Consider the following 14,914-nt stretch of genomic DNA (forward strand, 5'->3'; position numbering starts at 1 on the left):
TGCATATGTTTTGTTTATGGTTGTAGAGGATGAGTGTATGTCTGATTTGGTTGATAATCCTATTTATTAACTAGGCATTAGCATTTCGCATGTGACCAAATGACAATCACCAATCTTCTGTTATAGATTCAAGTATTCATAGGTTTAGGATAAAATCCTAAACAAGCAGCAGCCAACCATACTGATTTAAAATTGATTTTTGATCAGTGTGTGACATCATGATTGCATTATGCGAAGATCCCAATCTTGTAAATACAAAGTGATGTAATTAGCTACAAACTGTTGTCTTGCAGATGGATGTAATAATGTAGCTTAATGGCCATGAGACAAGGCAAGAAAGAAAACTTTCACTCAAATGACAGAACCTATGTTTAATTCTAACGCATTAATGGGTGATCTTAGGGACAACGTTTGTGTGTGTACATTTTTACTCATTCACTGTGTTGATGTGTAACATAGATGAACTATCTCTTTAAGTTCAAGGACAGTAGCCTACGTTACGCCGCTGTTTTGACCTCGGTTGGTGTTGAATAAATAAATAAAGAACTGGTCGTTTTTATTGTTTAATAATTGATAACAAAATAAATAAAAAAATAAAAACTGATTCAAAATACACAAAATACACTCTCCGCCACCTACTGCTGGTGTCACCTTCAGAAAAACGATTCAGTGAATGAATTAATCAGTGAATTAAAAAGATTCAGCTTACAAAAATGTAGGCTATACAAATTCCTACCAATGTTATTTTAGTTACTGAGTAGATAACGCACTTGGAATATTTGTAAATACGTTTTAATGAAGGACTTTTGATAAAGGTTTCAATAAAGTATGATCAAGTTTATAATGATAGCCTACAAGCAATAATTAATTGACTGATTCAAACAATGCACTCAATTATTGCCACCTACTTTTGATGTAACCTGGGGAAAAGAACGACGAGTAAACTGGTGAAAAGATTAAAAAGATTTCTTCAGCAAGGATACGAAATACTCAGAGATTCATCTGAGATGAATCCGAATCCCCACCACCATTATAGCTGTTCCTTCCTTTTCAGAAAGACATGTATGATCTGTACGGGCAATGTGACGTGAGGGAATGTGATTGGAGGAAGCTTGAGCTATATAACTCACAGGCTGCTGCTCATCCCTTTCGCCAGTGGAGTTTCACTACGAGCTTCTGCACCACACCGGGCAGACAGGAACACAAACACAAGTAAGTCAGTCTACATGCATTATGCATCCGGAAGTCTGCATGGCTTCTTCTTGACTTCTGATACACGTACATAGAATGGTTTGCTGTGAAAATGTGCTCTGGCTCGACTGTCAATTTCTCCCTACGGTTTCACCCTTTGCACTAATGCTTACGTGGACTTTGTGTGGACAGTCACTAGTGCTGATCTTGACAAAACATTAACTTTCGTCCGTCAGCAAAGGCTGTGTTTTCAGTGTACACTTGTGAGACGTTGCTATTCTCTGGACACTAGGAGTATAAAGGATCAATAAGAGTAAAGTTTTCCTTATCCAGTGTGTGTTAGCGCTCGCGCTAGCTGGTGTACGTGTCACTATCGCGCAGGCGCAGCTCAAAGTTTACTGGAGTTGGTGTCTAGCCAGGACAAGTTTTTCATCGCCGCAAGCCAAAAAAACTGTCGTATTTTCCAACAACCCACCTTACTAATCGGTTAAATATCTACACACCCAACCATCTCAGAATTAAAATGTTTGTAGACGTGAATAGTTGTGAAATTATTACGTGTTAAACGAGAAATCCGTATGTTAGCCGTTAGCATGGCGTGTCATGAGTTGACGTAGAGAGCATGTATACAACTGGGTGAAAATATTATATACGAAACTCATTTTTACGCACACTAAACATTTCTTTATTAAATTTGTTAAACCATTTTTCCAGTGGCTTTTTTTGTGTCATTCTAAGAGCAAATGTAAATCCGCCATATCTGTCATAACGGAACGGCCACGTTAGCAAGTCGCGAGAGCCGCTGGGCCATTACAGCAATTAAACTCGTATTTATTTTACTTAGCATGTTTCCAAGTCTTTATATACATTTATTGTCTAGTATTCACAACGTATCTTTTTAAGCGTGCTAATAACTTAATAATTTGAAACTCTTGTATGAGGATCACTATGAATAATTTTAGGTGACTGAACTTGATTGATCAGATCAGTCTTTTAGTTCATGTTTCCAGTTTTATTTAATGAGTCACATTCGCATGTATTTAAATGAGAATTATGCAATATCATAGGAAATGCAAACAAATCATGCCATGTATAACTAAGTTTTGGAAACATAAATTGGATTTGCATCATTGGTGACAGTCTGTGTTTTTGTTCTTCCTTTTCCTTTTTTTGTTTTGTTTTAGGCAAAAGCTGGCAGGCTGACACTTACGGGCAGCTTTACAGGACGGATTATCTGGTAACTGACCATTTAGCTGGTAAGCTTAATGACCACTGTCTTTGTTTTTACTTGATTAATTTAATGACAGGCCTAATGTTTGCTTTGAACCACAAGATCCTTGTTTGTCTTGTTTGTACCCATGGGTCACAAGTTATTCAGCCTGATCATTAAAATCAAATCATATTTTATGATATTTTATATTTAATATTTATATTTTATATTTAAAGTGTTATAAAACAAGTCATTTGAGCGAGAGAAGGATTTTTAGTGTTCAGTTTGTCGATCAGTACCCTTGGAGTGCTTTGATCTGCCTTGAGGAGCTGTATGTCTGAAATGTTTAGCCTCTGGGTCTGAGTTTTTAGGAGGCCTGTAGAGGAAGAGGCCCTGGCAGGGGCATGCAGAGAAGCACATTAAGACAGCCTTGTACCATGAAGAGAGGTTTGGGTTTGCATTTGAGGGGGTTGAGGGGCCAGGTTGTCAGAGCGAACTGGAAGGAATGTTGTATGACTTAATACGCGAGTAACATCTATTGATGATGATTATTCCATTTTACTGTATCATTCTGCACACCAGCTTTGCTACCTACTTTGCATTATTTTTTAAGAGTTGTGTTAGTCTTTGACATCAATTTCTGCATCAAAAGAGTGGTCTTTCAGGACTCAAGGCTGCATGGCTGTAACCGTAGACTCCGCGTTTATAGTCTTGTCTTTTCCTCAGTCCTGTACTGGGTGTAGGGGAGCATTCTGCCAAGTAAATATTTCACTGAGGTGTGGCGTGCATGTTTTCAATTAAATGTGACTGTGCTTTGTGGAACTTCTATTTACAAAGTATAAATGTAGTATTTTTGATGTTCTACATACTAGGGGTACAGCAAATAAGGGTTAGTGGGGAAATCCTCTTAGCTTTAGAGCTCATTCAACTCGATGGCTTCGAATTAGCCCTTGGCCAAGGTAACAGACGGGCAACTCTCTATTGTGACACTTCTAAATGAAATGGGTTATTGTAAAAAGAAAAAAAAGCAAGAAAAAGTGGGATGGGGTCTTTGGTCCATTTGGTTCTCTGTTGTATGGTGGCAGAATTTTAGAAATGGGTTGGTCCAACCGATGTCATCAGAGAGAAGTCTGTAACTATCGCAAAATTGATTTGACATTTTGGTAAATTGAGGTAAACCAAATACAATTTTTAACTTGTATGAATTATTACCAATAAGATCAATAACCTGCATATGGGAAATGGATGTGTGTGTGTGTATTTCTAGAATTGTGACAAGTTTTTTACTCCACCCATGTTGATAATGTGGATTGTCTTAACTGCCAGTGTGTATTTTGTTTATCTATCGTAATTTCACAGATACACCAAACACTCTTTCTTTATGCAGTAATCACATGCTATCTCCTCTCTTAGTGACACACTCGGACTCCGTGTAAACGTGGGATTTCGACCATGAGCTCAGTCGCTGTACTTACGCAAGAAAGCTTTAATGAGCATCGCAGTGGCCTTCTGCCCGAACAGGGCAAAGGTATATGGCAGTTTTGACCATTTCTGACTTGCCGGTAACCGTTCTCTGGCAGTGAATGTTGAATTTTTTGTATTTTTGTTCCCTTTAGCTGCTGTGGCAGGGCCTAGCGGTGTTGAAGAGGAGGATAGCCTTCCCACCTACAAGGATGCCTTTCCCCCTCTGCCTGAAAAGCCTTTGCCAGAGGGGTTACAGGAGACTGGAAATGCCTGGACGTCTAAGATCAAACCTCTCAAGTCCTCATTAATTACCCAGGTACAGCGATCAAGCTAGATACAGTCACTATCTTACCAGGGGAATATCGATTCAGGTGTTTGACAGGTTCTGCCTTGATAAATGCAGGTTTTCCATGTGCCTCTGGAAGAGCGTAAGTACAAGGACATTAACCAGTTTGGAGAAGGAGACCAGGCCAAAGTATGTCTTGATATTATGCACAAGACTGGAGCCCACCTGGAACTCTCCATGGCTAAAGACCAAGGCCTCTCCATAATGGTCTCTGGGAAGCATGACGCAGTCATGAAAGCCCGCAAAGAGATTGTGTCCCGACTGCAGACTCAGGTAATGAATTATTTTTTTTATTCTATCAGTAGTTTCAACATGGTTGAACCCTCAAAGTCAATTGTAAAAACAATGCAATTGCATGAAATTTTTATTTCGCTAATCTCAAAATGGACATCAATTACTATTTAAAACATCTTATTTTTAATTGAAAAAAAAAGTGATAAAATAGTATAGATTTTTTTTTTTTATATATATATTGATTTATTGCTAGTGGTCAAGAAAATGCTTATAATTCTGGCTAATACAGACAAGCTGATATTTATGAATCACTAGTATATTTTTGTTATTACTTGACTACAGGCTTCAGCTACTGTGGCCATCCCCAAAGAACATCATCGCTTTGTCATCGGCAAGAGTGGGGAGAAGCTGCAGGAGCTCGAGCTGAAGACTGCCACCAAGATCCAGATCCCTAGACCCGAAGACCCCAGTAACCTCATCAAGATCTCTGGAACCAAGGAAGGCTTGGAGAAGGCCAAGCATGAGATCCTGCTCATCTCTGCTGAGCAGGTCTGGCGCTTCATTTCAGTTTAGGCTTTTGTTTTCTTGCTGATCACTGTTACGATTCTGATTATGTGCGCGAGTGCTAATTTATTTACCGATTTTATTTTAGTGCACCTAGTAAATTATGATTTCATTAATTAATTGCAGGATAAGCGTGCTGTGGAGAGAATGCACATTGAAAAGGTGTATCACCCCTTCATCACTGGAGCTTATAGCAAGCTGGTGGGGGAGTTGATGCAGGAGACAGGAGCCCGCATTAATGTCCCTCCACCAAGTGTGAACAAAACCGAGATCGTCATCACTGGGGAGAAAGAGCAGGTGGCCCTGGCCATAGCCAAGATCAAGAAGATTTATGAGGAGAAGGTGAGCAATGACACAATAATTAATGGACTTTTTTTGTTGACTTTTCCAAAATCCACAGTATGCTTCTGAACCTCACTGGGCTGGCTTTTTCAATGTGAAAAGTAATGATTGACCTAAAAAAGTGAGGAGAATGCTTTAAGTGTGGCCTTTTTGCTCATTTCAGAAGAAGAATACCACCACTATTGCAGTGGAGGTGAAGAAATCTCAGCACAAGTATGTAATTGGGCCTAAGGGTAACACACTGCAAGAGATCCTGGACAGGACTGGCGTCTCGGTTGAGATCCCACCCCTCGACAGCAGCTCAGAGACGGTAATCTTGCGTGGGGAGCCAGACCGGCTGGGCCAGGCACTAACTGAAGTGTATGCCAAGGTAAACAAGTTTGATGGAATTCCTTTCTATCAACCTCTCTATTTGCTCTCTTCTGTTTTAGCTTTAATTTAGAAAATGTATTGAAAATGTTACTGCAGATATGCTATCACTGTTACTGTATAACCTTTGACCCTTACTTTTATTTGTGCAGGCCAACAGCTACACTGTGTCCTCAGTCTCTGCTCCTTCTTGGCTTCATCGTTTTATTATTGGCAAGAAAGGACAAAATCTGGCAAAGATCACACAGCAAATGCCCAAGGCGAGTCAACTTTCCACTAATGTTGGAGTGCTAAGCCAGATTTCTCTATTATCTTGCTCAATGAAGGGAATGTGTAGATGTGGCTTATGTTCAGCTGATGTTTTTGACCAGAGTGTCAAAGTGACAGTACAAAGATTGCAGTAGTTGCGTCATCCAGCACAGGTAGTTCAGAATGACAATGGCCTCTAACCAAGAAGAAACACCCAAGATTTACAAATGTTTTTTTTTTTTCTTCTTTGTATTGGTCTACTAATGACAAACAGCCATCTTCGGTTCATTCTTGAAATGAATATTTCATGAAACCTGATATGTATCTGTTCCTCTATTGAAAGAACACCAGTCTTGAGGTTTCATAAAGACATAGTAAAAGTAATCCATATGAATAATTTAATCAGTGTTTTATATGTTGAACAGGTTTAATAGGCTTTTATTCACGTGAACATTAATGCAGTGAGCATCAAATTAATGAAACCTTAGTGGGTTGCGCATCAAGTACCCAATCCTTCATTAGCAATATGAATGTGTTGATTTTGGTAAATGTAAGAAATGCTGAAATGAAATTTGTTTATTCTATAAAGTGTCTTATTAGAAGACTTAAGTGGTGTGATTTATATGGATTACTCTTAAAATTCTTAAAGTATCAAAATTTTGATGGAATAGACTGTCAGTGGAGGGACAGAAATATCGTATGTTTCGTTAAAGCATCTCCATTTCTGTCCTAAGATGATTGGAATTATAGGTTTGGAATGAGTAAAGATAAGTGACTAAATGTTCAGTTTTTGGTTGAATGGACCCTTTGAAATATGAGGGCAGTAAGACCGTGCTCTGTGATTTGTCAACAGGTGCACATTGAGTTCACCGAGGGAGAGGACAAGATCACACTGGAGGGTCCCACCAAAGATGTACAGATAGTACATGACCAGATTGAAGCCATTGTTACAGATCTGGTAAGACTTTTACTTGCCTATTATTTGACAAATGCTTCCCTTTTGCTTTTGTTATATTTTGGCATATGTTGACCTCTATGTCCTAAACAACTTGGTGGTTTTTTCATGTGTTCTTTATTATAGGTTAGCCGAATGGACTACACTGAGATTAGTGTAGACCCCAAGTTCCACCGACACTTAATTGGAAAAGGCGGTGCAAACAGTGAGCACAGCTGTTTTGATGTTTATAGCAGATATTATGTGAACCCATTCGTGTGTCATTCATAAACCCGTATTTTTCTAGTTAACCGCATAAAGGAGCATCACAAAGTGTCAGTCCGCATTCCACCTGACCACGAGAAGAGTAACCTGATCCGTATCGAGGGTGACCCCCAGGGAGTGCAGGAGGCCAAGAAGGAGCTGCTGGAGCTAGCGTCACGCATGGCAAGTTGGATAGATCTGTAATTGAATAAAGAAGGCTCTGTTTACCATTCTCTCTTCACAATGTTATTTAGGTTAGGGTTTACTAGTTATGTGCGTATATCGCTTGCTTTTGTTTTAGATTTACTTTAGTTACTGTCTGCAGTAAATTTGTTTGTGTAATACTTAAATTGGAGACAGATGCATATGTGGAAAAAGAAACATCCATTGTCTCTACAGCCTCAGAGTATAAAGACCTCATTATTTGGCTGGCAACTCTTGACTGAAAGTCTATTAAGAATGTCATGATTTTAACAGGAGAATGAGCGTACAAAGGACATGATCATTGAACAGCGTTTTCATCGAGTCATCATCGGACAGAAAGGGGAGAATGTCAAGGAAATTCGAGATAAGTTCCCGGAGGTAAATGTTTTAAGATACATGGTATATTTATCCAGTAGCACATTTCTGTCTCTTCCAATCAAAAAATAACCTTCTTCCCCCTTTGCTTTCAGGTCATCATCAACTTCCCTGACCCAGCGCAGAAAAGTGACATTGTACAACTACGTGGACCTCGCACTGAGGTGGAAAAATGCACAAAGTTTATGCAGAAAATGGTGGCTGAAATGGTAAACATTTATTTATTTGCTGAATTTTAATTCTACTCTATAATTGCTGATGTTGGGAATAGGGCTGGGTAGTTAATTTTTTCTATATTGATTTTGATACTGGTGAATCGCATTTCCTAAACTGCACTTATGTTCTTTTCCAGGTTGAGAACAGCTTTTCTGTCTCAGTTCCCATTTTCAAGCAATTCCACAAAAACATAATTGGCAAAGGTGGAGCAAATATAAAGAAGGCAAGTAGTTACATTCTTAGACTTATCCTTTCTCAATCGGTTTACTAACTGGCACTTTCTTTTTCAGATCCGTGAAGAGACTAACACTAAGATTGATCTTCCCGCGGAAAACAGCAACTCTGAAATGATTGTCATCACTGGAAAGAAGGCAAACTGTGAGGCAGCAAAAAACAGGATTCTGGCCATTCAGAAAGAACTGGTAAGGGTTGGGTTTTTTTTTTTTTTTTTTTTTTTTTGTTCTGTTAGGGGTGCTCCCTAATAGGGATATTGTTGCGATTTAATTGCTCATGCTTTTAAAAGTTAAAAGTTACACTTTACAATGACATCCGAGCACACGCTCTTTCAAGCAGCATAGTGTTGTGCATTTTAACCTGCTGATGGGAATATTAACATTAAATTCTGAATAATTTGTAATGAATAATTCACGGTATTTAGAAGTGCCCACGATAACCATATAGTGCATATTAATTATCATGATATCCCATTACCGGCACATGTTTACTCCCTAATAGTCGACCAGAAGAGGCTTGAAAATTTTATTAGTCGCAGAAGAAGAAAAAAAAACAAAAGCGAAGTCACTAACAGATCGTTAACAACTAGTCTAGGGTAATACAGTACATCGGGCAGGATGTCCAAACGCTCTCCTTTCATTCATCAACCTCATATGACTTATCTGATTTAAGTATTTGCAACTTTACATGTCCGCTCAATGTAATGTTGACCTAGAGAAATGTCTAGAAATGTGTGCTATGTCTAGTGTCTGTGCGGAGTGTGGAAGCTGAACAGTAGCTCACTGCAGGACTGATTGAGGCGCTGGTCACTTGCTCTTAAAATATTGGTTATTTTGTTCAACAGAACTGTAAAGACGACGTTTATTTGTGTGCTCTCACAATAATCATGCTTTTGTGAAATAATGAAAGCAAGCAGGATGCGCTTTCTGCCGTCTTAGTGTTTTGCAATCAAGATCACAGACCATGTCTGTACCTTACAGACATAAAAAAAAAAAAACTATAGAGAATGAAATGTCTACTTTCAAATTAACCAATTCAGATGGAAAGCAAATATTCTCAGATTATGCAATCCATATGGAACATGCACACAGGCGCATCCACTACTGTGGAGATGACGAGTCATCACTTAAACTGAAACCAAGAAAGCACTAGTTTATCAAAATGTTCATGTTTTTCACTGACACATTCACAATAATTACTTTTGCCAGTGTGCTGTGACAAGGTTTATGTGTGTGCTTTAGTGCTAAAAATGCTATGAAGGCAATTAAAGGCTCGTTATAATGACTTAAATGGTTTAATAAACGTGCAATTAGTCAACTAATGCTTAAAATGAATAACTACTAGTCGTAGTCGTTTTCAGTGGCTGCTGAAAATGTAGCTTTGCCATCACAGGAAAAAGAAAAAAATGCAAATAAGCATACGAGGCTTATTTCAAGAACTTTACACACCCCAGAATTTTGAAACGGGTGTGTGTGTATTTATATATAGAAAGGAACATTTAACCCCCCCAACCCCCCCCCCCCCCCCCAAAATCTGTACAGGCAAATATTACAGAGTTAGAGGTGTCCATCCCCTCAAAACTGCACAACTCCCTTATTGGATCCAAGGGGCGTTTTGTGCGTTCCATCATGGAGGAGTGCGGTGGCGTGCACATCCATTTCCCAACAGAGGGCTCTGGCATTGATGCAGTGACAATCAGAGGCCCCGTGGAGGAGGTAGAGAAAGCCAAGAAACAGCTGCTTTCCCTGGCAGAAGAAAAGGTATGTCTAAAGGGATGGAACTTGAAACTTAAAGTCGGTATTGCAGAAGTTACACTTGGAATGTCATCGGGGCTCTGGATTTCTTAGTACATGTTTCCGAACTGCTTTTAACAAAAGGCCAGTCATTTATGCTCAAAACAGTTAAATCTACTTAAGCTTTGTGCGTTTATTGTATGACTAAGTGTTTTTTTTTGTTAGCAAACTAAAAGCCACACAGTTGAGCTTCGTGCCAAACCTGAATACCACAAGTTCCTTATTGGAAAAGGAGGTGGTAATATCCGCAAGGTGCGGGACAGCACAGGTGCCAGGATCATCTTCCCTACTGCTGAAGATAAGGATCAGGAGTTGGTCACAGTCATCGGTACAGAGGAAGCTGTAGCAGAAGCACAGAAGGAGCTGGAGGCACTTATTAAGAGCTTGGTTAGTCCCCATTTTTTTTTTTTTTTTTTTACCCCAACACTGATAATAAAAAATATCTTCTGAACTGATACCATTTGGGGAAGTTATGGCCTAGTGGTTAAACAGTTTGACTCCTAACCCAAAGGTTGTGGGTTTGAGTCTCGGGCCAGCAATAACATGACTGAGGTGCCCTTGAGCATGGAACTGTACCCCCAACTGCTCCCTTTGTGCCGCAGCATAAATGGCTGCCCACTGCTCCGGGTGGGTGTGTGTGTTTGTTCACAGTATGTGTGTGCACTTTGGATGGGTTAAATGCAGAGCAAGAATTCTGAGTATGGGTCACCATACTTGGCTGGATGTCATGTCACTTTCACTTTAATGATTCTTAAAAATATTTTTTTGATATCAGGATAACGTTGTAGAGGATTTCATGACCGTCGATCCCAAGCACCATCGGTTCTTCGTGTTACGTCGCGGCCAAGTCCTGAGGGAGATCGCTGATGAGTATGGTGGAGTTATGGTCAGTTTTCCCCGAACTGGCACACAGAGCGATAAGGTCACCCTAAAGGGAGCCAAAGATTGTGTGGAGGCAGCGAAGAAACGCATTCTGGAGTTGATTGAGGATTTGGTGAGTAGATGTAAATGTCTGCAATGCTTAAATGCAATTCCAATCTCAGGCAGTTCAGTTATTGTGCTTTTTTTTTGAAGAGGTAATGGACTACATGTTCTGCTAAATCTACAGGATGCACAAGTGACCATGGAGTGTGTGATCCCTCAGAAGTTCCACCGCTCCATAATGGGGCCTAAGGGCTCTCGGATACAACAGATCACTAAAGACCACAATGTGCTGATCAAATTTCCAGACAGAGAGGACCAGCAAGGTAAATATTACAGTGCTTATAGAAAACACAACTCTCCCTTGTACAAGACCCCACCACACACTGAAGCTGAAGCACAAAAATGGCCCATTTGAAGTCTTCATAGTTACCCCTTACTTTTATAAAACCGTGATACTAGTGACTCCAGAACCATATGTTCATCAATATTCAACAATACATTATTGTTCGGGTCAAGCAATAGTTATTGAGGGAAAGCTATTTTCCTTCATTATTACTATTATTATTATTCTATTTATTTATTTTTTTGGCAACCCTCTAAGATCAAATCTGCAACTTTCGGTTTTATTCAGCTCCATCAGCTGATGCTCCAGTTCAGGAGAATGGAGAGGCCAATGGAGAGGTGAAGGAGCCTGCCGATCCTTTAGTCCCAAAGAAGTGTGATGTCATTGTGCTGTCTGGCCGCAAGGAGAGATGTGAAGCTGCCGTTGAAGCACTAAAGGTGTGAAAACTGCCCCTTTTATGCAGTAGTTCTTAATTCTATGGTCTTGGTGCGTTTTTGTTAAATGCTATAAAAATTATTTCCTTAAGGCTTTGGTTCCTGTGGCCATTGCGGTGGAAGTGCCTTTTGAGCTTCATCGCTACATCATTGGTCAGAAAGGAAGTGGAATCCGCAAAATGATGGAGGAGTTTGAGGTTCGTCTTATCACAGCTGATTTCAGTGGAATCAAAGTCTATTTCAGCAGTTAATTCACATAAATTGCTATAGAGAGATGTGTTGCATTTATAACTAAAGGTTTTTAACAGTATCTTATAGATTTTCTTGCTGCTGTCCTGACAAATATATTTTCCTCCCAGGTTAATATTCAAGTGCCTGCTCATGAGTTACAGTCTGACATTATCTCCATTACTGGCCTGGCCTCTCATCTTGACCGTGCTAAGGAGGGACTTCTTGAGCGTGTCAAAGAGCTACAGGCCGAACAGGAGGATCGGGTAGGTTTGAAACCTGTAAATGATTTCCACTCTGTAATCACACTTTGTTAATTGCATATTACAAATTTATGTTTTTGTCCACAGGCTCTCAGGAGCTTCAAGCTGACTATCACTGTGGAGCCCAAGTATCACCCCAAGATCATTGGACGCAAGGGTGCCATAATCACCCAAATCCGCAATGAGCATGAGGTCAACATTCAGTTTCCAGAGAAAAATGATGAGAACCAGGTAACAGGCTGGAGCCTAAAAATGACAGATTTCTCAAGTTTTCCTTTTTTTTTTTTTTTTTGGAATAACCAAGCACTTTTTTTTTTTTTTTGATTGGTCTTCTAGGATCAGATTACCATTACTGGCTATGAGCAGAATGCTGTGGCAGCACGTGATGCTATTCAGGCTATAGTGGGTGAACTGGAGGAAATGATCTCCGAGGACATCACCCTGGACAGCAGAGTCCATGCTCGAATCATAGGGGCACGTGGCAAGGGAATCCGCAAAATCATGGATGAGTTTAAGGTGAGATGGTAGAGGTGTCACATCTACAATTGCTTTCATACAAAATTCCTTTTCCTTAAATGCACACTTTAAATAACTGTTTACATTTGTACCTTTTTCAGGTTGATGTTCGGTTCCCTCAGAGTGGAGCTGCAGATCCCAATTTAGTGACTGTGACTGGTCGTCCAGAACAGGTTGATGAAGCCATTGATCACCTTCTAAACCTGGAGGAGGAATATGTAAGAATTCTATACTTTGGCAGAGGGAATTTCAATTAAATGATTAATTTTAGAGTATTAAATGGGCAAAAAGGTAATTTTTCTTCACCCTCAGCTGGCTGATGCAGTTGAAAATGAAGCCAAAATGGCCTATATGAAGCCTTCTGGTTCCACTGCCTCCAGCATGGAAGAACCTCGAGGCCCATCCAAGGGCTTTGTTGTGCGGGAGGCTCCTTGGGCATCTGGCAATGAAAAGGTAAACTAGTTTTATGTATTGAGTGCCATGCTGTGGTAGAAAGTTGTAATTTGTCATGAATTAATGAATGAAATTAAGTCACAGATTTATGCATAAATATAATATTTAACCTTTTCCCTGTGTGTGTTTTAGGCCCCCGATATGAGCAGTTCTGAGGAATTCCCCAGTTTTGGTGCACCTGTGACTAATGCGAGATCGTCTCCATGGGGACCCAAACGTTTTTGAAATGAGTGTCCTTCAGTGGTTGCAACCTCCTGGTTCCACTTACTATAATCCCTCATTTGGATGTGGATTGACACCTTACCATGACAACCCTAACCCCCCCCCCCCCCCCCCCCACCCCCCCGGCCAACTTATCAGCACATTTCCTCTGCTCAAATTTATTCTGCTAATAAGGGTTTTGATGATGCTCTGTGACCCTTGTAAACAAAAGTGATGATAAACATTATTATGGGTGTGGCCTCTACCAGGTTCACCTGAATTGGTATGAAATAGTGTGACCTGTTTGCATTTAAGCGAGAATCTCAAATTGAAGGAAAACGAAAGTAGTCTTGGCCATATTTCAGGTCTGTAACAATCCAGGTTTAAGTGAATCTTGATATGACTTAAAAACTATTTCATTACAAATGTTATTTCTTGGGTTTATTAAGCTGCTCTGTCTCATAGTTGCCTTCGCAGTAGGGTTTGGGGAAAATGTACTGTATACCTCTGAAAGATGTTGCTTCTGGTTAAAGTCAGAATAATTCATAGGAAATGGGTGACCAGCTGTACTTTTGTCTGGTTCCCTGGGGTAGCCGTTGTGTTGCAGACATTTCGCTGGTCTCTTTCCCCATTCCTAATTCCCTATCTCTGGGAAATTATTCCATGCAGCCTTTACAGCTTTCCATCTTAATGGGGGTCTATTCACTACAAAGTATTTTCAAACTGCCATTTGCTTTGGAAGTCCCAGGAATATTATCTCATGAAGTAGAACTCTCAAGGTTCCACAAGTCTCTAAAACGTACACTAAACTGCTTATACTCTTTCATTTTGTTTTTGATATTCAGAAATCATGTGTATGAAAGATTATAATATTTGGAAGAATCGGGGAAAAAAAAAAACCCAAACATTTTGTGCCAATGAAATGTCACGATGTCGTGTTGCTCATTCTTGCTAATGGGTCAGTGTCCAGCCCCTTTTTGTCTTCCAGTTGCTATGCAGGTTAATCTGAAACCATAGCAATGGCCCTCTTAATAGCCTTATAAGACTTATGCAAAAATGTCAAAGGAAATGATTATGGAAAACACTGGAAATTAAACTGTCCAAAAAATAAAAACTGAAAATGTGTCTGGACTTATGGTGAGACTGTGTTTTTTTTTTTTTTTTTTATACACATTCACTGTAACCAATGAGAATGTAACTCATGTGTATGGGATTATTTAATAGAAGGACCCCTTCAGTCCCTCTTGACACTGTGGTGAATGCTGATAGGGGGTTGCGGAAAACTAGCGGTCATTTCCCTTTCATAGGTCACTTCGATGCTTGCATGGGGAACACCCCTCGGTGTGACGAATGTCTGAAGCCCTATACCAGGGCTATTCAATTACAAATTCAATTGGGCCAGATTTTCAAACCAAGAAGGTTAGCTGGGCCAGTTATTTCAGCGGCGAAATAAACTCGTAATGACACATTTCAAAACCAACACAAACAAATGTATTGAATACATGTAAGGTTTATTCATTGTTTCTCTTTTAACTTTGGTCAGTTTGCATATCAAAAGGTGCA

General features: G+C 39.8%; 1 protein-coding gene across 1 annotated transcript; it reads left to right on the top strand.

Annotated features, from left to right (window-relative positions):
• Window positions 1-1,106: 1,106 nt before the first annotated feature.
• On the top strand, window positions 1,107-14,234 carry LOC132151914 (vigilin-like). The gene is made up of 28 exons (XM_059560458.1): window positions 1,107-1,212; window positions 2,376-2,447; window positions 3,815-3,929; window positions 4,018-4,181; window positions 4,269-4,484; window positions 4,788-4,994; window positions 5,136-5,351; window positions 5,515-5,721; window positions 5,873-5,980; window positions 6,823-6,927; window positions 7,051-7,129; window positions 7,211-7,350; window positions 7,645-7,749; window positions 7,842-7,955; window positions 8,099-8,185; window positions 8,253-8,384; window positions 9,738-9,956; window positions 10,155-10,376; window positions 10,765-10,983; window positions 11,098-11,236; window positions 11,545-11,693; window positions 11,783-11,887; window positions 12,050-12,184; window positions 12,269-12,412; window positions 12,518-12,697; window positions 12,799-12,915; window positions 13,010-13,150; window positions 13,283-14,234. The coding sequence occupies exons 3-28, from the start codon at window positions 3,854-3,856 to the stop codon at window positions 13,373-13,375; spliced, it is 3,819 nt and encodes a 1,272-aa protein (XP_059416441.1). The 5' UTR covers window positions 1,107-1,212; window positions 2,376-2,447; window positions 3,815-3,853; the 3' UTR covers window positions 13,376-14,234.
• The last annotated feature ends 680 nt before the right edge of the window (window positions 14,235-14,914 follow it).

The sequence above is a fragment of the Carassius carassius genome, chromosome 10 (genome assembly GCF_963082965.1).
Source record: "Carassius carassius chromosome 10, fCarCar2.1, whole genome shotgun sequence".
Classification (NCBI taxonomy): Eukaryota; Metazoa; Chordata; class Actinopteri; order Cypriniformes; family Cyprinidae; genus Carassius; species Carassius carassius.

Excerpts from the sequence above, each read along its gene's own strand:
- LOC132151914 (XM_059560458.1), top strand. The coding sequence starts at position 3,854 with ATGAGCTCAGTCGCTGTACTTACGCAAGAAAGCTTTAATGAGCATCGC. Across the intron at positions 8,186-8,252 it reads GTGGAGCAAATATAAAGAAG|ATCCGTGAAGAGACTAACAC; the intron begins GCAAGTAGTTAC and ends TTTCTTTTTCAG. Across the intron at positions 13,151-13,282 it reads GGGCATCTGGCAATGAAAAG|GCCCCCGATATGAGCAGTTC; the intron begins GTAAACTAGTTT and ends TGTGTGTTTTAG.